The 22,552-nt window shown below is 37.6% G+C and overlaps 1 protein-coding gene across 1 annotated transcript in view; it reads right to left on the bottom strand.

Moving 5' to 3' along the window:
• Window positions 1-22,552, bottom strand: part of CCDC148 (coiled-coil domain containing 148) — a 238,125-nt gene that overhangs the window by 61,913 nt on the left and 153,660 nt on the right. The window contains exon 11 of the mRNA XM_039237513.1: window positions 20,480-20,620. Coding sequence (XP_039093444.1) covers window positions 20,480-20,620 — 141 coding nt within the window. The remainder of the gene's footprint in view (window positions 1-20,479; window positions 20,621-22,552) is intronic.

Below are 22,552 nucleotides of genomic sequence, written 5' to 3'. Positions count from 1 at the left end.
CTTAGTATTGAACATTAAATAGTTGACATGACTGCAAGGCCTTGAAGTGGAGATTCCAAATAAACAATGTGGAGGTGCAGATGGGTGGCTTAAGGGTCGATTCAGGGCTGGAAGTCTAAATTAAGGAAATATCCACATAAAACGGTATTTGATGCCACAGGACTAAGTGAGATCTCTAGGGTGAGAATATAAGTAGAATAAAAAGGTGGCCATGTACTTTCATTCTTATCTGCCTTTTTGCAAAGTTTTCTCAACTAAAATGACTTCATTTCCCTCTTTCACCTGTCAATTTTACTCTACCTTTATCACCAAAACAAATCTCCTCATTGAATCTTCCTGTGAACCCTCCAAGAAAAAAATCTTAGCTCCATCCTTGGCACACCAATGACCCTTGGTGAAAGTTTATTACTCTCCATTCTTTGTCCTGCCTTATATTCCTTGATTTGTTTTTATGAGATTCTGTACTTCTGTTACTGATAAATTTAGGCATTTATTACATGCCTGGCATGGTGTGTCCTACCTGTGGCCTGCTAAATCCCTCTTGTCCATCCTTTAAGATGCAATTTTAGCACTGCTTTCTCAGCCTTCCTCCTTCCCCTCTCCTCCAGACATAGGTGTACCTTCTAAGGCACTATTCATGTATATCCTTAGCATAGCACTTTCCATATTGGTTCACATTATTCATCTTTGCATTGTAGTACCTTCTATCATGTCTGACCCATAATAAGGCTTAATTGATCATCATTAGGTGAGTGGAAGCTTCTTCTGGTCTCTGGTCTGAGAATAACAAAGTTGTAGATGGGAACAAGGCCAGCAGTTTTATTTGCAGAATGTAAAGTCTGAACTAAGCACTTCCCTAAGGACAGTTCCATTCACTTTTTGTCAATTAATAGGAGCAGGAAGTATATGTGTCAAGAATTATTGGCTTTGAAAGCCTCAAACTAAAGTTAAGGCTAAAGATATTTAACTAGCCCTTTGGGGACATTTGGGGAGACACAGATTTCAAACACCTTGCTTTTTACTTTTTGAGTGATACTTAAAACATTCCAGTTATAGGGAAATCAGAAGGTTAGTTCAAATGAGAAAAGTTGAATTTAAAGCTTGTCCCTTGACTTCCACAGATGAAGTTTCTAGAAAAAGCTTACTTTTCTGAAAAACAAAATAGCCCCTCATTACTACCTCTCTATAATCTTGGATTCATATTGGGGATGTTCCCCTTTTGCTGTTCCACATTTTGTTCACTTGGGTAAAGTTAAGCCAGTAAAAGTGTAAATAAACCGAAGAAACTGTTCTCTAAAATAATGCTATGCTAACTTTTCAAAGAATTTGAGATCACCTTTATATCCTACCTTACCTTTCTAATCTTCCAAACAATACGCTTCCTATTAAAAACTCCAATAGGAAATGATGCTTACAGCATTGGAGTACCTCAGAGGTTAATTTTTAAAAACTTGGACTAATACTACTACACAAGCATCAAATTATATTTTTCACTCCTTCAGTCCAAGAATTATTATAATTCAACATGAAATAAGAAATTCTTGTTTATACCTAAAAAGCAAAAAGTTAGGGCTCAAACATTATAGAAGGAAGACAGATTGGTCTCTGATTTCAAGCAATGTGTGTGGTGTTGAATCTTTGAACAAACTTCTATACCTTGCTTCCAGGTCATTATTTCAAAGACTTTAATGACTTATTCAGGAGTTCATTATTCATAATCAGATCCATAAAATGTATGAAATAGGAAGTTCAAAATATTCAGTGCCATTACTGATAACTTGGAGACAGAGCAACTTTTAGTCCATTTTCTAAATTCTAATTTACATAGCTAATTCTTTGCATCTTACAGATCTCTTTTCTACTTTTGGTCTGGAATACGTACCCTCACAAAATAGTGATATTGTTACATATAAAATCAGCATGACCTCCTAATAGAAAGTATTCATATTTTTTTAACTTTAATTTTTTCCCATTTGTTCCATGTAGATCAGCCTGTATCCCATAAAATTGCCACCAATTGAAGTATGACTCTTCTTTCTATACAATAAATTTGACAAGCATCTAAATTTCACCACATAATTTTTCACACTTTTGTGAGTTTCTGAAAAGTAAGGAACATGCCCTATGCTGTATTATTTATTTGTATCTAGCATGGCATCTATCAAATGAAAAGTACATGATATGCATCTGTCAAATGAATCCAGTGAAAAACAATATAGAAAAGCAACATTGCACACAATACTTTTATTATATCAACTTATATAAATCCAAAACTATTAATAAAGCATCCAGTTAGACAAACAACCAGTAGTCTACTAAGTCATGTGTGGGATGGAGGTGCATTTTAATCTCAAAAGAGCCTGGAGGCATAGTATTTCTCTAAATCAGATTGTCCATAAGAGTCAGACTAAAGATTTTCTTTTCTAAAGATGGACATTTTGTCACCTCTATCCTCAAAACCCTTTAGCCAACTTTTATCTCTTCTATACTTATGGTATGGAGATCTCTGTGGGCTTCAATCCAGGATCTGCTGAAGCTTCTGAATAAAAGTTTGGCCTCAAGAGAATTACTTTACACGACATTCTTTATGCAAGTGATTGAAAACTCTCTACATGGGTAAAAAATTACAATACAAAATCAAATTTGCCACCATCCTGCTGGATTATTTGAATAGTACTCCTTTCAGTCCACAATTCAGACTGTTTGTATCTCAGCTACTTAACAGTGTCCTACACTTGAACATTTTTCCCACCAATCTCCAACCTGGTAAACAATTGCATCACCGCTAGTAAGAGGGTACATTGTTATACTCTTTTTGAAGAATAAATAAAATCACTAGAAAAAGACTTAAGAATTAAGAAACAAAGTTTATGAATTAATAATCAGGGACATATGCAAAGATTCAGGTTAAAGGTATGTTCATTACAGCCTTAAAAAGGTGAAAGTTTGGAAATAATATAACATTACAAAATAAGAAATTGGTTAAATGCAGGGCTCCTGGGTGGCTCAGTTAGTTAAGTGTCTGACACTTGATTTTGGCCTAGGTTATGATCTCATGGTTCATGAGATTGAGCCCTGCATCAGGCTCTGTGGTGACAACTCAGAGTTGCTTAGTATTCTCTATCTCCCTTTCTCTCTCTCTGCCCTTCCCCTGCTTGCATGCACATATGCACTCTCCATCTCTCAATAAATAAAAAAATAAATAAAGAAGCTTAAAAAGGGTTAAATGCAATATTTCACATAATGAAACACTATACAAACACTAAAAATTATGTGGTAGGAAGACAAGACATATAAGATATATTAATAAATGTAAAGAAACAGGTTAAAAATAGTATATGCAGTATGATTCTAGGTAAATTAAATTCCCTACATATATAGAAAAAGGAATAAATGGACATTGTTAATAATTTTTATTTTCATACTAGTTTAGGACTTGTGGTGACTTTTATTGTATTTTGTGTGCTTGTTTGTATTTTCCAAACTATCTACAATGGACATAAATACTTTATAATTATAAAAGTATGTTGTTTGAAAGTTTGGCCAGGAAAAAATCAATATTTAGAAGGACATGACTATTATTCATTCCTGAAGTTTCCAAACTTTATTTCTATACCAAGTCAGATGACAAGAACATTGTATATCCCTTTTTATAATATTTTCACTTTTATCATCTTGCATGCAGTATCACTTTCACTTTCTAGAGAAAGTTTCACAGGACTATGATTTAATTTTATACTATAGGCATTATAAAGGTTGATGCAATATCATATGAGGATTGATTTAGATTCTTCTGTAAAGCAGTTCTACTAAAAATGCTATCCACTGGGTGGTTTGCCTCCCTTCCCCCGGGTACATGCTGTAAGCTCCTGATGTGCTGGGATGTTGTCTATTATTAGCAAATAAGAGCTAAATGCTTCCTTTTAACTTTAACCATGTTCAATTACAGCACCCCATTTTAGTCTTGGTTTGCTGACATAACTATATTCCCATCCTCTTAATTTTTTGTCTTACATTCTCTTACTAATTTTCTATTTTAATGATTCTTAATAGGAAACAGATGGTGCACTCAAAATTAGAATAAATCAAGAAGAATATAATAAGGGGACAATTGACAAAGGAGGGTTGGAATTCAGGGCAATCACAAGACATCATGCAATAGCCTGGCCGCTTTACCACCCACTGACCAGAATCAGAGACAGCTATGTGGGGAGGGCCACCCGACAAGAGCTGAGAACGTTGGTGGAGGACACAGCTTGTCAAAACAACTCTGCAGGGCTAGGAGCAGGCAGAACAATTCTCCCAACCTTGGTCACCTTCCTAAGCTGATCTCTAGTGTTCTGTTTTGACTGAATCCAACCAGAAGCCAGGGGGGTCAAGGGAGCCATGTAACACCACTCCCTGGGCCACAGAAAAGAATGGAGAGCAGATAGAACTGAAGGGAGGATGTCCAGCACCATAGTATTAATGTTTCTTATTATAAATTGCTTGGAAGTAGGTGATGTCTAGATGCATAAATAAATAAATTAAATTAATCTCTTTTCAGGTGGTGTTTACTTTGGTCACTTATGGGAGCCTTTTTCCATAGCAGAGCTGCCTATTTGAATTGGCAATAGCAATTTTCTGCCGTGATGTAGTCTTATGTCCTTAGAACAATGATGAGCCAAGAAAGGATTCTGAGGTAAACACATTAGTTATCTCCCTCTTAATTGAAATGCCAGGTGGATTAAAAAATAACTGTCATGTCTTTGTTAGAAGTAAGGATTATTTTCAGTATGGGCATTGAAATATTGCATAATGATCATGTCATATGTTGATATTGCCAAAATGGATTTGTCTGTAATCTTGTTTAATTTCTCTCTTTTCATTATTCATTAGGAAGGGAGTATATATACTGAGGATGTTGTATTTCACAGCCTGAGGTGTCAGAGAGAGTGAACAGTGAAAAGTAATCAAACCTCAGAGTCATTCAATCATAACTTCTTAGAGCTGAGGTGATTTTAGCAATCATTTAATCCAAACATCTCATTTTACAATTGAGGAGGCAAAATCCCACAGAGCCTGCATAAGTTGCCCAAGGTTACCCCACCTTGTTAGGGCCTAACTAGTTTGGCATAGTTTCCTCTCCACTTCAGCATTAAAGTTTGGCTGTATCCTGCTCGTTCATTACATATATTTATTCAAGCAATATTTACTGAGTGCCTTATGCCAGGCACTGGCGATAAAACAATGAAAATGGACAAACCTCTCTTTTTTATGGGGCTTACATCCTAGAAGAGAAAGAAAAGACAGCCAATAAATAAATAGGTGTTACGTGGAATAAGTGCTTAAAAAAATGAAATAGAGCAAATGGGCAGAGTGGCAGAGAAGGAGAATACTATTGTAAGTTTGGTGATCGAGGACAGACAGTCTCTCTAAGATCATACTGGAGTGAAGACTGAATGAAGTGAGAGAGTGAGCTGTGCAGACATCAGGGAGAGTAGTATTTCAGGCAAAGGAACAGCCAATGCAAAACCCTAAGAGGACATGTGCCGGGGTGTTGGAGGTGGAGGAAGTGGATTGGGATGACTGGCACAGAATGAGTGAGGGGGAAAGTGGCAGGATATGAGATTCCAAGAGACATAGAGTACAGTGTAGGGAGTGAGATAATCTGACGTAAATTTTAGGAACATCTCTGATTGCTTTGTGGAAAATAGACTGAAGAAAGAGTGTGCAAATAGAAAAGGAGGAAGCAGAGAAATTCAGGGACTAAGAGGTTATTATAATAGCTCTGATTGAGGGGTGCCTTGGTGGCTCAGTCAGTTAAGCATCTAACTTCAACTCAGGTCATGATCTCACAGTTTATGAGTTTGAGCCCTGTATCAGGCTCTGTCCTGACAGCTCAGGGCCTGGAGCCTGCTTCAGATTCTGTCTCCTTCTCTGTCTGCCCCCCTCCCACTCATGCTCTGTCTCTCTCTGTCTCTCAAAAGTAAATAAATGTTAAAAAATTTTAAAAACATACTAGCTCTGATTGAAAAAATAGAGCTTTCTATTTATGACAATTTATCAGTATGAGGTGTGCAAGGGGAAAATAAGAGTCAAAGATAATACCAAGGGTTTTGGCCTGAGCACTGGGAGAATAGGTTTCCATTTTTTTAGAAAAGGTAAATTGAGGACAGAGTGGGTCTGGAGGGACAAACAAGAATACATTTTGGACATTCTAGGTTTGATGCAGTGGGTTTGAGACTTTCTCAAGAAAGAAGTCTAGACCAGAGATGTTAATTGCTATTTGTCAGCATATAAATGACATATAAATAATTTTACATTGATTGAGATCACCCAAGAAGTATATATACTTAGAGGACTGAGCCCCTGGGACACTCCAAAGCCTAGAAGTTGGAATGATGAGGAGGATCAATCCAAATTTATTGAGAAACAGAAATCAGTGAGGTAAAAGAATGAAGTGAGATAAAAGAGCAAAGAGAAAATGGCCTCCTAGAAGCCCAAGTATCAAGTTGAAAGCCCAGTCTCCAAGGAGGAGGGGGTGATCATTTCCTCTTAATAGTTCAAGTAAAGAAAGGACTGAGAACTGACTCCTGGAATTAGCAGCATGGAGATCAGTGATGACCTTAGCAAGCACATCTTGGCTGGAGCGGAGGGACAAAATAGCTCAAGAGAGAATGAGTGGAAAGAAGTTGCAAACAGTGTGTAGGCTATAGAATGGTACAGTTTCTAAGGGAGGGGATGTGGGGTCAAGGAAGAATAGATTTTTAAAATAGAAGTCATAATGGTGTATTTGTACGTTAATAGGAAAGATCTAGAAGAGCAGAGAGAAATGGTAGTGGCAGAGAGATTGGCATAGCAAGCACTATACAGATGTCTGTTAATTAAATCAAATTACTGTGAATAACCAAGACTTAGTCAGAAATTATAACAAAAATTGATACCTTGAGTTAATTTAAAAAATTCATTTAAATTGACTATTGGAAAACCTCTTACAGAGAAACATTTATGTGGCTTTTGATGACCCAGGCTGCTTTTCAACCCCTTCATCTGACTTTTTCTTAAAACTGTGTCCTGACAGGGGCATCTGGGTAGGTCAGTTGGTTGAGCATTCAACTTCGGCTCAGGTCATGATCTCACAGTTTGTGAGTTTGAGTCCCACATCGGGCTCTGTGCTGACAGCTCAGAGCCTGGAGCCTGTTTCAGATTCTGTGTCTCCCTCACTCTCTACTTTTCTCTCTCTCTGTCTCTCCCTCTCTCTCAAATTTACTATCTTAACAACTTTGCTATACAACACTGTTAGCTGTGGTCACCATGTTGTACATTAAGTCTCTGTTACGTATTTATCTTATAACTGAAAGTTTGTGCCCTTTGACAGTCTTCCTCCAATTTCCCTTCCTGCCACCCCCTCTCTTGTGATCAAAAGTCTGATCTCTCTTTCAGAGTTTGTTTTTTTAAGATGCCACACGTAAGTGAGATCATATAGTATTTGTCTTTCTCTGTCTGACTTCACTTAGTAGAATTACTTTCTCTGACTACACTTAGCATAATGATTTCACTTTGTCTTATGTCACTTAGCATAATGCATTCAAAGTCCATCTATATTGTTGCAAATGGTATATTTCCTCATTTTTTAATAGCTGAATAATATTCCATTGCATATAAATACCACGACTTCTTTATTCATCCATCCATTGATGGATACTTAGGTTGTTTCCATGTCTTGACTATTATAATGATGCTTTGAACGTGGGGGGGAGGGTACAGATATTTTTTTGAGTTAGTGTTTATATCATCTTTGGATATATTCCCCAAAATGAAATTGCTGGATTATATGATGGTTCTATTTTTAATTTTTTTGAGGATCCTCCATACTGTTTTCCATAGTGGCTGCACCAATCCACAACTCACCACAATCTGCACAAGGATTCCCTTTTCTCCACATCAACTCTGGTGTTTGTTATCTCTTGTCTTTTTGATGCTGGCAATTCTAATGAGCATTAGGCGATATCTCACCGTGGTCTCAGTTTGTAGTTCCCTAATGATTAGTGACATTGAGCATCTTTTCATGTACCTGTGGCCTTTATATGTCTTCTTTGAAGAAATGTCTACTCAGGTCCTTTAAAAATGACTGTTTTTAAAATTAGCTTGTTTTGTTTTTGCTGTTAAGTTGTATGAGTTCTGTATATATCTTGGATATTAACCTTTTATCAAATATATGGTTTGCAAATATTTTTTCCCATTACTTAGGTTGTCTCCTCACTTTGTTGGTTGTTTCTTAGTTGTTTCTTAGTTTGATGTAGTCCCACTTGTTTATCTTTTATTTTGTTGCTTGGGCTGCAGGTAGCATATTGAAAAATCATTACTAAGATCCATCGCAAAGAGCTTTGTTCCTGTGTTTCCTTTTAGGAGTTTCATGGTTTTAGGTTTTATATTTAAGTCTTTAAGCCATTTTGAGTTAATTTTGGTGAGTGGTATAAGATATGGTCCCAATTTCATTCTTTTACATGTGACTATCCAATTATCCCAGCTACATTTCATGAGGAGACTGGGATATTTTCTGCATTGAGTATTAGTTGACCCTAGAGATCTTAGTTTATTTCTGGACTTTCTATTCTTTTCATTAGTCTATTTGTCTATTTTTATGCCAGTATCATACTGTTTTGATGACTGTAGCTTTATAGCATAGCTTGAAATCAAGAAGGATTATACCTCTTGCTTTGTTCTTTCACAGGATTTCTTTGGCTATTTGGGGTCTTTTGTGGATCCATGCACATTTTAGGCATGTTTTTTCTACTTCTGTAAAAAAATGCCATTGGACTCTTGATAGTGACAGTGAATTTATAGATGGCCTTCACTACATATCAACAATATTACTTCTTCTGATTCATGAACTCAAAGTATCTTTACATTTATTTGTGTCTTCTTCATCAATTCCTTTCATCAGTGTCTTAAAATTTTTAGCGTGAAGAGATTTCATCTCTTTGGCTAAATTTGTTCTATTTTTTTTAAGTTTATTTATTTGTTTTGACAGAGATAGAGAGAAAGCTCAAGCAGGGGAGGGGCAGAGAGACAGTAAAACAGAGGATCCAAAGCCCTGATGTGGGACTAAAACTCACAAATTGTGAAATCATGACCTGGGCTGAAGTCGGGCACTTACCCAACTGAGCCACCCAGTTTCCCCAGTTATATTTGTTCTTAAGTACTTTATAGGTTTTGATGCTTTTGATGCTATTTTAAATGGAATTGATTTCTTTGTTTTTAAAAATTTCATTTTTACTGTACAGTAATGCTATTAATTTTTGTATTAATTTTGTACCCTGCAACTTTATTAAATTCACTAATTAGATCTAACAGTTTTGGGTTGAGTCTCTAGGATTTTCTATATATAAAATTATGTTGCTTGCAAATGGAGACAACATTATTTCTTCCTTTACAATCCTGACACCCTTTCTTCCTTCTCTTCCCTAACCTTCCATTCCTTTCCCTTCTCTTCTCTTTCACTGCCTGATTGCTCTACTTAGGACCTCCAGTACCATGCTGAATAGAAGTGTAAGAATGGGAATCTTGTGTTGTTCCTGATGTTAGAAAAAAAACTGTCATCCTTTTGCCACTGAATATGATGTTAGCTATGAGCCTTTCTCTTTTTTAATGTTTATTTATTTTAAGAAAGAGATAGTGTGACTGGGGGAGAGGTGGAGAGAGGAGGAGATTGAGAATCCCAAGCAGGCTCCATGTTCAATGCAGAACCTGATGCTGGACTCCATCTCACGACCATGAGATCATGACCTGAGCCAAAATCAAGAGTTGAACACTTATCCAACTGAGCCACCCAGGTGCCCCCCTCCTTTTTTTAATGTTTATTTATTTATTCTGAGAAAAAGTAAGAGAGCATAAGTGAGGGAGAGGCAGAAAGAGAGAGAGAGAGAGAGAGAGAGAGAGAATCCCAAGCAGGCTCCATGTTCAACACAGAGCGCAACAGCTGTGGGCTTGTCTTATATGGCCTTTATTATACTGAGGTATGTTCTTTCTTTCTGATTTAAGAGTTTTTATCATGAATAGATGTTGAATTTTGCTAAATGCTTTTCATCCATCTATTGAGATGATCATACCATCCCTTTCTTTTATTCTCTTAATGTGATGTATTTAACCTTCTTATATTTGCTAAAACTTGTTGTGTGGCCTAACATAAGGTCTATCCTAGAAAATGCTCCATGCGCTTTTAAGAAGAATGTGTATTGTGCTGGTGAGTAGAATGTTTTGTTTATGTCTGCTAGGTCCATTTTTTCTATAGTATTGTGGAAATCCACTGTTTCCTTATTGATTTTGTTTAGAAATCTATTTATTATTCTGAGTATTAAAGTCCCCAACTATTATTGTATTACTGTTTATTTCCCTTTTTAGCTTTATTGGTTTTTGCTTTTCATATTTAGATGCTCCAACGTTGAGCACATATTTAGTTGTTATATCATCTTGATGTCTTGAACACTTTATCATTGTATAATCACCTTTGTCTATTTTTATCATTTTAAAAGTCCAAAGTCTATTTTATCAGATATGAGTATACCTACTTTGGGGGTTTTGTTCATTTCTTTTTGTTCTTTTTGTTTCTTTTTGTTCTTTTTGTTTGTTTGTTATTGTTGCTTGGTTGGTTGGCTTTGGTTACTATTTGCTTGAAATGTCTCTATCCACCCCTTCACTCTCTGGCTATGTGTCTCTTTAAGGCTAAAGTGAGTATCTTGTAGGCAGCATATTGTTGGGTCTTGGTTTTTGTTTTTTATTAAATCCAATCAGTCATTATATATCTTTTGATTAGGGAAATTAATCTGTTAAATTTAAAGTAAAATATCTGATAGATAAGAATTTACTATTGATGGCCATTTTGTTCATTGTTTTCTGGTTACTTTGTAGAACCATTGTTCCTGTTTCTTACCCTTCTTTTTTATTTTGCTATCTTTTGGTACTGATATTCTTTGATTTCTTTCTCACGTTCTTTGGTGTCTTTACTACAAGTTTTTCCTTTGTGGTTACCATGAGGTTTCACTAAAATATATTAAACTTATGACACCCTATTTTAAACTTATAACTTCAATAGAATTAATATATTTTACACTTTTACTTCTTTTTTCTCCTCATATTCTAATAGTCTTTTTCATTTTTTTTCTTTTTCTCCTCTAACTAGGTAATTTCCAATGTCCTACCCTCTCAGTTGCTGAATCTTTTTTCTGAATGGTTGAGTCTACTTCTGAGACACTCTGTTGAATTCTTCAATTCGGTTGCTGTATTTTCAACTCTAAGATTTCTGTTTGTTTGGGTTTGGGTGGGTTTTTCTGTTTGTTTGTTTGTTTTTGATGGTTGCCATATCCTTGTTAATGTACTATTTTCCTAATTTTGTTTTGTTGTCTGTGTTTTCTTGTACTTCACTAAACTTCCTAAAGAGGATTATTCTGAATTTGTTCTGTGAGAGTTTATAGATCTCCCTATCTTTAGGGTCAGTTATTAGAGTTTTATTGGTTTCTTTTGGTAGTGTCATGTTTACCTGATTTTTCATGATCCCCGATTCCCTATGTTGGTTTCTGAGCATTTTAGTGATGGGGCTCCTCTTGAAGACTATCCACCTTTGCTGTGGCAGAGACAGTTCTTCACCAGGCAGCTCAGTTTGGGTTTCTGAGTGTGTTTGCTAGTAATGCCTTTGGGCAGGTGGGGCTTGATATTTTGGCCTATTTTTGTGTGAGGGAACTGTCCAAGCTCTGAGGACAGGGACTGAGGGGTGTGCTATTGGCTGAGAACATGTAAATAGGACTACTGGCTTGGTTCCCTATACAAGTGAGGCTGTAGGATGGCTCCACAGTTGTCTGAATTCCCTGGTCGGGCTTACTAGATGGTTAGGACTGGGTACAATATTTAGGAACAGATGGAGCTATGAATTAGCCTCCCTGCACTGGCAGGGCAGGAGGACAGGGCCCAGGGCCTGTATAGCTCATTGTCTGGGAAACCTAATGAGGCCTGTTTGTGCACTGAATTCTCTGGTCAAGTGAGACAACCAGTTTGCTCTGCAGATGATGAAGCCACAGGCTATGCTCTCTGTTCAAGTGCCATTATATGTAGGGCTGTTGGATCATCCAAGCAGCTTCCCATGTGCTCTGGTTAGATTCCCTGGTTGGAAGATTGTATTGACTAATAAGCAGGGCTATAAGTAAATTCCCTTCCTGGGCACAGTGAGAGAAGCAGCTCTAAAACTGTTTTCTTAACTGAAGCCAACACCCACCACCCCAGTTCCTTAACTACTGCTTTTCTTCTCTGAACTATCAGCTCTGCTTCCCTTCTCTCAACTCAAATATGACTGGGCCACACAGCTTTCAGGTGTTTTCAACCAGCCCTTCTGGTCAGATGAGACTGGAAAAGACTCTCCATAGTAGGTAGGGCTGTGTCTCAGCACCTTTGCCTGAATGTAAGAAGGAGGGGATACTCCAAGCTGCACTCAAATGCCCAAACAAGCTCTCTAGTTCTGATGGTCCAGGAGCTATCCTCAGACTTGTCTGTAAATTAATCCTCCTGCTTGTGCATAGCCCAGAAAGCTCCCCTGCCCTGTACTGGCTTTCCTCTGGGGGATATCAGCTCTATCCACCCACCTCTCAGTGACACTAGACCACACAGCTTCCAGAAGTTGTTATAATCCCTTCTGGTTAAATGGAACTAGAAGGCACTTTCCACAGTGGGTGAGGCTGTGACTCAGCAGCCTGACTGGGCATAGACAATCCAGGCTCTAGGCTAGCCAAAACTCCTTATTTGAGGATCCAGATTAGACAGATCTGTATCTCCAAGTTGGTATTGAGGATGAGCAAAACTGCTGGTTGGGACTGCTACATGGACACTGCAGGTATGAACTCAGTCTGCCAAGGCCTGTGTGCTGGTTGTTGCAAGACCCCATCCTGTCCCCCTCCCCTCCCCACACACCTTCTCCATCACAGATGCCTAGTGGCTGGGCCCCTGATGATTCCCTGCAATCCCTACTGTATGAGATCAGCGGAGGGGCTCCCACAATGTTGGGAGAGGCTCATTGCTCCACCCCCGGCCTTTTTCCACTAGAAAAACTGGGGGTTCAAGGGAGACCTGTGTGGTGCTACACTGTCCTGGGGGGAGGGGCAATGCAATGTCAATGTGTGGTCCTTTCTCTTACCCTTCTAATGCAATCTGTTGCGGTTTCTGGTACAAGGGGCTGCTTCAGCCTCACCCCCATGTTTTAGGATTCTCCCAGTGGTGTCTTATTCTTGAATGAAGTTAGTTGTTTTTTTTTTTCTGAGGGGGAATGAAGTCAGGAGTGATATAGATCACCAACCTGCTGACATCACCTAGAAATTTTCACTTTTAAAAGACAGTTCACACTAGAAAAGTAAGGTTCTTAAACTACCATCCTATCTTTATGTCACCTGTTGATTCAGACTGAGAATTGATTCTTTATTCAGTCTCATATTAGGATATTAGAATCAGTTAATTAATAAGCTTATGCTAATGTTCATTTCTAAATTTTAATAACAAATTAAGAAATGTGAATATTTTTAAATTATATGATCCTTGACTTCTTTTGGATAATTAAACTTCACCTATTACATTACTTTCTTTACTTAAACAATATTATTCAGAGGACTAATATTAAAAATTCAGAAAATAAACTCTGACCCCCAGTTTACTTGGAGTCATTTTTACATAAAATATACATTAACTATCTTCTCATTTTAATTATAATATCCTAAGAGTTAATTTATTCATTGGGGTTGATAACTCCCATATTTAGGGTGTTTCATAAGATTCCCAATAAAAAGACCAATAATTAAAAGACAAACACTGCCTCAAACTTTTACTGCAACTTCTTACTTCTAGGAGTTAGTAATTGAGAGGACCACAAAACTGAGGAAGTAGTTCTCAACAGATTGGGCCTCAACCAGCTGGGGATAGTTTGGCTTTAGTGGCCGGTGGTTCCTTTAAAAACTGGATGCTTGCAGTGAGAGATTTAGGTGGGTGTATGTTAGAGCAGAGATCGAACTGGAGTTCATAGAATTTCAAAGATATATTTTCAAGGTCCATGGCATCAATGAGAGTTTTTATATTTAATATTCTCCATTTTGTAAAAATGTAAAAAATGCTGTAAACCCATTTTAAGTCACCTGAATGTCATTGCATTACTATGGTGCTGAATGCTGTGATTTTTGTATGTTCACAATTCAGTTGGTCCTCAGTAAATTTATAGTACACAAATTTACAATTTTTATATCTTAAGTCACTTTAGTCTAAGTGGGATCCATTTAGATTACAATCTCTCTCAAACACACACCACTCCTTTAGTAAAGGTTGAGAAGGAACAGCATGAGACAAAAGAGTGTGGAAAAAACAGAGGGTCTAGCCTAGGAGGTGCCATCTCAGAGGCGTCTCTGTTAGGGGATGTTTTCCAGGCAGTGCTCTCATCTTAAAGGTCCTTTTTTCCACTACCTAAATCCTCAAAATCTATATCACCCTCCCTCTACAATAGCAAAGCATTCACTGGAAATGAAAGATAAACAGTCACAGGCATTTGAAGGACATTGCATAGGACAGTTCTGTATCCTGCAGTACACAAATCTGTACAGTAGCAATTAAAGACCTAAACAAAACTTAATAGATAGTTGATGAACCTTACTGGAATCAGGGCAAAAAGTTCATATGCTAAGGCCTGGACTTTGATCAACTGTAGCAAAACTAATAACTTTATTGGCATAAGAGGATTCACACTAGGAAGCATTCAGAGTAGCATCGGCCGTCATGTGAGGATAGATGCCCCAAGTACGGTTTGCTGATACAGGACCAGGAAATAACAGAAGAGGAGGTCTCGTCATGAATGTGGGCAAAGGTGCTATCCTAATCTCCCTCAGCTATCACTACCCACTGAGAGAGGCAGGAAAGTCACATGGTAATTGTGTATGTGTATGTATATACACAAATATACCCATTTGTAAATACTGTGTATATATGCATATATATTTAATTTACTATATAGTCATGCTTAATTTAATTAATTGTAAACTTTATATAGTTCACTCCATTTTGTATTTTTCATTTTTCTCTATTAACCCTTTTGTTACACTCATAAAGTTTGGAGCTAAAAGAAACCCTTCTTTGTTATTAATAAAAGCTTCTACGGACCTAACCAAGAATTGTATATTATCTTTGTGGTGGAGCAGGTAAACACATCCCTTAAAAAGATACCAGAGAAGGGGCAATTTCTGTTTGAATGGGGTGACCTCTTATAATTGCATAAGGACTGAGTATAACGTGTGTCACATTAAAGATGGTTGGTACATACCTATTGAATAAATGAATAAATAAATGGATGAATGATTGTCCTATTTGGACTTTTAGTGACCCCTTTGAGTTTATACATAATCTTACTGTCAATATACCTTACAGGGAGCTGATGCAACTATTCTACATATAACATGGTGAGAAGTGAAGAGAAGCTTTTCCTGAGTCTGGGTAAGTGACTTTGGTCCAGCGGTAGAAATGTTAGGAATTCCAAGTTCCTGAGTAGTTTTGTTAGCCTGCTTCCTGCCACTAGAATTTTGGGAGGTCTATGAGCCTCCTTTCATTTCATACTCTGTCTGTTTCAGTCCAAGCTGGCAGTGTTTCTGATAAAATTTTCTCAAGAACCAAGTGAGCCTTTGCAGATTTAATGGGGATTCACTCCATTAGACAAAAGCCACACACCAACAGGTCTTTTTGAGATAATCCTTTCTCTTCCTTGGCTCTCCCGTTAGGTGGCTGAGAGAAATTGCCCTTAAACTTCCCAGAGGCTTTCTAGTTTGAGAAGATCTAAGAGAAACACCCTTAATCTCTTGGAAGGATCTTTCATATGACTGAATATTCTGACCCTGTGATCTTTTCAAAGCTATAACAAAGGGCTGTATATTCATACTTTCAGGCTTTTCTCTATGGCATGATGGCAGACATGATCTCTTAACTCTAGAGTCTTTTGCCATTTAGATACACTGAGAATCTCCCAAAGGATCAAATCTCTCCTTTTTACTATAAGTAGCACAAAACCCCAGGTGACATCTTCAGCACTTCGGAAACCTTCTTGGTTTATCACCTATGAAGTTCATTACTCACAAGTGTCTTCTACCTAACTGCAGCACAGAATTAATTCCTGCCACCACGTAACAGTGATCCTCCTTTCTGCAATTTCCAATAGTATGTTCTTCACTTCCTTCTGAGACTCACAAGCTATATCTTTAACATCCTTATTTCTATGAAGTCAGTTCAAGGCATTCTTGTCTTTTTTTTCTATCATGCTCTTCAAAATTCTTCCTGCTTCCTCCCACTTCCCAACTCCAAAGCTACTTTCATATTTTTAGGTATTTGTTATAGCAACAATTCACTTCTAGATACCAAAAACTGTACTAGTTTTTTAAACTGTTGTGTAACAAATAGCCACCAATTTAGCAGCTTAAAACAACACTCACTTATGAGCTCAGACTCCTGTAAGTCAGAAGTCCAGCACGGTGTGGCTGGGTTCTCTGCCCATGATATCCCAAGACTAAAATCAAGGTGTTGACACAACTGAGTTTTCATCTGGAAGCTTTAGAGAAAAATATACTTGCTTGTGTGCTTGTTTGCTTGCTTCCTTCCTTCCTTTGTTTTTTGTGAGAGAGTGAGAGCCAGAGAGATGTATATGAGTGGGGGAGAGGCAGATACAGGGGGAGAGAGAGACTCTCAAACAGTATCTGCACTGTCAGCATGGAGCCCAATGCAGGGCTCGAACTCACAAACCATAAGATCGTGCCTGACCTGAAATCAAGAGTCTGACACTTAACTGACTGAACCACCCAAGCGACCTGAGAAAAATATGCTTTCAAGCTCATTCTTGTTTTTGGCAGAATTCAGGTCCTTATAGTTGTAGAACTAGAGGTAACAGGTTCCCATTTCCCTTCTGGCTGTCAGCCAGGGCCACTCTTGGCTCCTAGAATCCACCCACATTCCTTGCCATGTGACCTCGTCCATCTTCAAGCCAAAATGCTAAGTCATGTCTTTTTCGTGCTTCAAATTTCTGATGACCCCTGTTGTGACCAAACAAAACTCTGTACTTTCAAAACTCTGACCTCAAGAGATTAGGTCAAGTCCATCCAGGTCATCTTCCTTTCTCAAGGTTGTGCCATATAATATAAACTAACCCGCAGTATTTATAGTCCTGGTGATTATATAGGATACATATTCCAGGAGGGCAGCAATCTCTGGGCCCATCTTTGGAGTTTGCCTATCACAGTTGTTATTCACTGGCCCCTTTAAATCTCCACAATCCTGAAGAAGTAGAGTTTATAGTCTGGGAATTAATTTTTTGTATCATTCTTCTGTATCTATCTCCCCGCCCCCCCCCACCACTCTTAGCTCTTTAGATCAGTATATTATTAGATTAAGAAACACTGGAGAAGAGATTTCATAATAAATTGCTCTCATAAGAATCCACAGATTCCCACAGTGAGAAAATAGACTTGATCTAAATTGAGAAGCTACTCTGGATTCCCTCCTAAGCACAGATCTTCTTGAATTTCCTGAGAAGCAGTATTATTCTAGCCATCTAGCCTGCATTCTGTTTATGATAGCCTACTCTCTTGTATTTTAGAACTGTTTCTCTTCAGCAAACCATGAGAGACTCTTGAATGCTAACAAAAACTGAGGACTGATGGATGTGGGGGGGGAGGGGGGGATGGGCATGGAGGAGGGCACTTTGGGGATGAGCACTGAGTGTTATGTAGAAACTAATTTGACAATAAACTATTTGTAAAAAAAAATAAATAAATAAAAATAAAAATAAAAATAAAAAAAAAGAACTGTTTCTCTTCTTCCTTGGTTATCTGTAGGATAAATATAATTCTGAGTATTTGTCACATTACCTGAGGACAAGGGGGACCACCGACATGCGAAGGTTTTATGGAATGCTGAGTCTATCAATATTTACAGGTGTGATGTCACTTGAGGCTACAAGATCATAAAATGATAGATTCCTCCCCAGAAACAACTCTGAGGTAAGGCAGAAGGTCACAGGGTTGGTGGACCATGGCTGGTGAATTTATTCTGACTTCCCTGATTATATTTCATCCTTCAGCTGTACAACGTGGGGAGCTTCAATGCTGGATTAGGAACTGGTCAAACTTGGAGAGAACTATGACATGCTAGACCAATGAAGGACTAGGTCTCCTTTTTCTGTGAACCTTGCTTAAAATCTCTGTTTTGGGAGTGAGGCTGAAACTATCCTTGCTTTGATAGCATAGAACTCCAGGCACCATGCAGCAACAAAACCGCCTAAAATGTTGTGATGTAGAGTAGTCTTTATGTTCCTCAAGCCACCCAAAGAGCCACATCTAGTGAAAGGGGAATACTGGGACCAATATTACATATCAGGCACTTTAAGGTTCACCTAGCACAGTAATTTTGTTTGTTACAATAGCTCCTAGGGATAGTTTATGGAAAGACATTATCTTTCGATTTTATCATGACAATAATTTCATAAATGAAGAGACGCTTCTGAAATATTATGATTATCACCCAACAGCCTATGAATCAAAACTTTCCTTTAGTCTTGGGACAAAACGATGAAAACTGTGAATGTTATGTTCAACTCAAGTTTTAAAGCACAGAAGAAAAAGTGATCTAATATTTTAAAGATCAATTTGAAAAGAGCTAGGCACCTACCATGGTAAACTTTGGCACTGAGTACAAATTAAAATGTTACGCCAGCTAGAAGATAGTATCATAAAAAAAAGACAGTATCATACTCTAATGGACAAATTTCTGAGAAGAAAAATTAGGAGAATTCTCTGTTCTTCAGAATCCTTGGGGTTTGGGGGAGGAGAGGTTATACATAGAATCGTTTCTCTATCTGTACTGCTGTTCACTTATGAGAAGAGAAATCCAGGCAAGAGAAAGAATGGATGAGACGAACCAGAGCACCAGCTAACAAAACAATCAGCTTCAAGACAAGGGGAGCTTCTGACTTGAGAAACTATAGAACGGTTTCTGCCAAACTGCTGTTATACACTAAAGAACTAAATTTCTATGTCTGAATTGTCATGTCTTGCATGACAAGAGGCTGCTTCAGCACAGTTGCAAGAACCAAACCTCAGAAATGTTAAGTGTCAACCACTAGAGCAACATAGCCTTGCACTATAATGAAACACCATGTAGCAGTGGAAAAGGGTGAACTAGGTGTCTGCCTATTAATATGACTATATCTCAAAAGCGTAAGGTTAAATAAGTAAGTACATGCTGCAAAATGATACAGTAAGAGAGTATTCATGAAAAAAAATGTAATTGTCACAAGCTATGTATTAAAAGATGTTAAAAGCAAAAGATGGCTTGGAAAGGTAGAAATAAAATTATGATCAAGACTGACTTTGTGGAGGTAAAAAGAAACTGATCCTGAGTAAACCCTCAAAAGAGGACTTGAACTTTATCTGTAAAATAAAGTATATCTAAAAAAGAGTAAAAAATATTAAGTTTCAGTGCTAGGTGATGAGTATTAATGTGTTTATTTTTATCAGTGTTCAAGGTGTAAACTAACAAAAATATCTAAATAAATACCCCAGATATATTTTTAAAATCTTGCCTCAAATATGCTTTTTTTGCGCTCGCTTCTGCAGCACATATACTAAAATCAAGTACGCTTTTTTTCTTCCACAGATTGTCGGCAATCATTTTAAAGCTGTTAATAAGTGTTGTGATTAATATTTTGAGAACTGGGAAGCAAATGTTTGCTCAAAAGTAGAGTGATGAATTTATGTCAGTAAATGAAAAACAAACAGTCTAACAAATAATAAAACAAGAGTAAATTCTTTAGGGGCGCCTGGGTGGCTTAGTCGGTTAAGCGTCCGACTTTCGCTTGGGTCTCGATCTCGCGGTTCGTGGGTTCGAGCCCCGCGTCTGGCTCTGTGCTGACTGCCAGCTCGGAGCCTGGAGCCTGTTTCAGTCTGTGACTCCCTCTCTCTCTGACCCTCCCCTGCTCACGCTGTCTCTCTCTCTCTCCTAGAAATAAATAAAAAACATTAAAAAAAAAAAAGAGTAAATTCTTTAAAGGGCCTTTTGGTATTGCATGAATTACTCTGACCTCAGTACAATGTATTTTACTGGCAAAGACAGCTTTTGACAGTCAGTTGCTACACTGCAAACAAAATGCTCTCCCACGTGTCTCTAATTAGTACAAGACTTTGCAGTCACAAACCCTGTCTTGTCTTTACCTACAGCATTTCTTCTAATCACAAGTACCTGTGCTCAGGCAGGTCAGTAAAGTGGTTCTCCTCTATGTCCACAAATCTTAGAAGCTTAAGTGAATTGAATCAAGGCTCCACTAGAATCTCATGAATCTTTCTAAGAACTGCCTATGATGATTCCATGCCAAACACCAAGATCACTCAACACTCAATCAAGTAATTAATCATTCATTCACACATTCACAGCAATGCAGATCTCATACTTTCTTTTTCTTCTCTGCTCTTTGTAACAATTCCTTCTTCTTCCATAGCTTCTCTTTTTCCTCCTCTTTTTCTCTTCTTCTGGCAGAAATTTCCATTTCCAGTCTTGCTACTTCTTCCTGGTGGACTCGCCATTGAAGAACCTGAAATAAATAGAAATTCATTCCAGTAAAGATACCAAGTCATCTCACAGATCGCAATGAGAATAGGTTCTATGTCAAGCAGACGTCAAAGTTTTTCCAAATATTCATTAAAATTCTGAGTGCACATGAGTGTGTGATATGTGCATGATATATATATGCAGTGTGTGTGTGAGTGTGTGTGTGTGTGTGTGTGCGTGTGTGTTAAAACAAGAGAGTAACCGGAGTTCCTGGGTGGCTCAGTTGGTTAAGCGTCCGACTTCAGCTCAGGTCATGATCTCAAAGCTTGTGAGTTTGAACCCCGCATCAGGCTCTGTGCTGACAGCTTAGAGCCTGGAGCCTGCTTCAGATTCTGTGTCTCCCCCTCCCCCCGCCCCTCCCCTGCTCAAGTTCGCTCTCTCTCTCTTTGTGAAAAACAAACATTAAAAAAGAGAGAGAGAGTAACTTTAAAATCACCTCATTGCAGAGATTCTTCCCTTGGATTCATGGAGCGAGATCCTAGATCCTACAGAATCTGTGACTTGACTTCAAAGAATATATGAATTCCCATAAATAGTACATAAAAATTTCTGCACAAATGTGTTTTTCTAGAACAACAGTTCCAGTTTCTGGTCAACAGTTTTCAAAATTTCTCAAATGATCCTAAGATCCTAAAAAGTTTAAGAACCACTAATATACTTCATCCTTCTTATTTCATACGAGAGGGAAATGAGTCTGAATGAAGATGAAAAAAAAGATGTTTAGACATTTAAAAGAACTTTCTGGGTACTGGTAGGTGCTATTGGTAGAACTGTAATTGGTATAACATTCTAAAGGACCTGGAGAAATTGGTAAATATATATCACAAAATAAGATATGCATAGCCTTTGGCCCACAATCCCATTTTGGTGAAGTTATTCCAAGAAGACGATCAATTGAATAAGTCACAAAAATGTATCCACAGGGCACACTGTAGTGCTGCTTAAACAGAAAAATGAGAAAGAGTCTAAATGTCTGGCAACAGGTGATGGCTTAAATTAATTGAGGTATTTCATATAATGACTGCCATTGAAAAAGAATATTATATACCTATATCCAATGACATAGAAAATGTCCGCAAACAAAGAAGAATTCAAACTCTCACTTTTCGCAGATGACACGATACACTACATAGAAAACCTGACAGACTCCACAAGAAGCCTACTAGAACTGATCCATGAATTCAGCAAAGTTGCAGGGTACAAAATCAACATACAGAAATCAGTCACATTTTTATACATCAACAATGAAGCAGCAGAAAGAGAAATAAAAAAACTGATCCCATTCACAATTGAACAAAAAAACATAAAATACCTAAGAATAAACCTAACCAAAGATATAAGAGATCTGTATGATGAAAACTATAGAAAACTTATGAAGGAAATTGAAGAAGACACAAAGAAATGGAAAAACATCCCATGCTCATGGATTGGAAGAATAAATATAGTTAAAATGTCATTACCACTCAAAGCAATCTACACATTCAATGCAATCCCAATCAAAATTGCACCAGCATTCTTGTCAAAACTAGAACAAACTATCCTAAAATTTGTATGGAGCCACAAAAGACCTCGAATAGCCAAAGTAATACTAAAGAATAAAACCAAAATGGGAGGTATCACCATCCCAGACTTTAGCCTCTACTACAAAGCTGTCATCATCAAGACAGTATGGTATTGGCACAAAAACAGACACATAGACCAATGGAACAGAATTGAGAACTCAGAGGTGGACCCAAAAGTATACAAATCTAATACTAATCTTTGACAAAGCAAGAAAGAGTATCCAGTGGAAACAAGACAGCCTCTTTAACAGATGTTGCTGGGAGAACTGGACAGCAACATGCAGAAGAATGAAACTAGATCATTTTCTCACACCATACACAAAAATAAACTCAAAATGTATAAAGGACCTGAA

Source organism: Hyaena hyaena, unplaced genomic scaffold (genome assembly GCF_003009895.1).
Source record: "Hyaena hyaena isolate Hyena2069 unplaced genomic scaffold, ASM300989v1 scaffold_126, whole genome shotgun sequence".
Lineage (NCBI taxonomy): Eukaryota > Metazoa > Chordata > Mammalia > Carnivora > Hyaenidae > Hyaena > Hyaena hyaena.
Note: the sequence above shows the minus strand (reverse complement) of the source record. Positions and strands in the feature narration are given on the sequence as shown.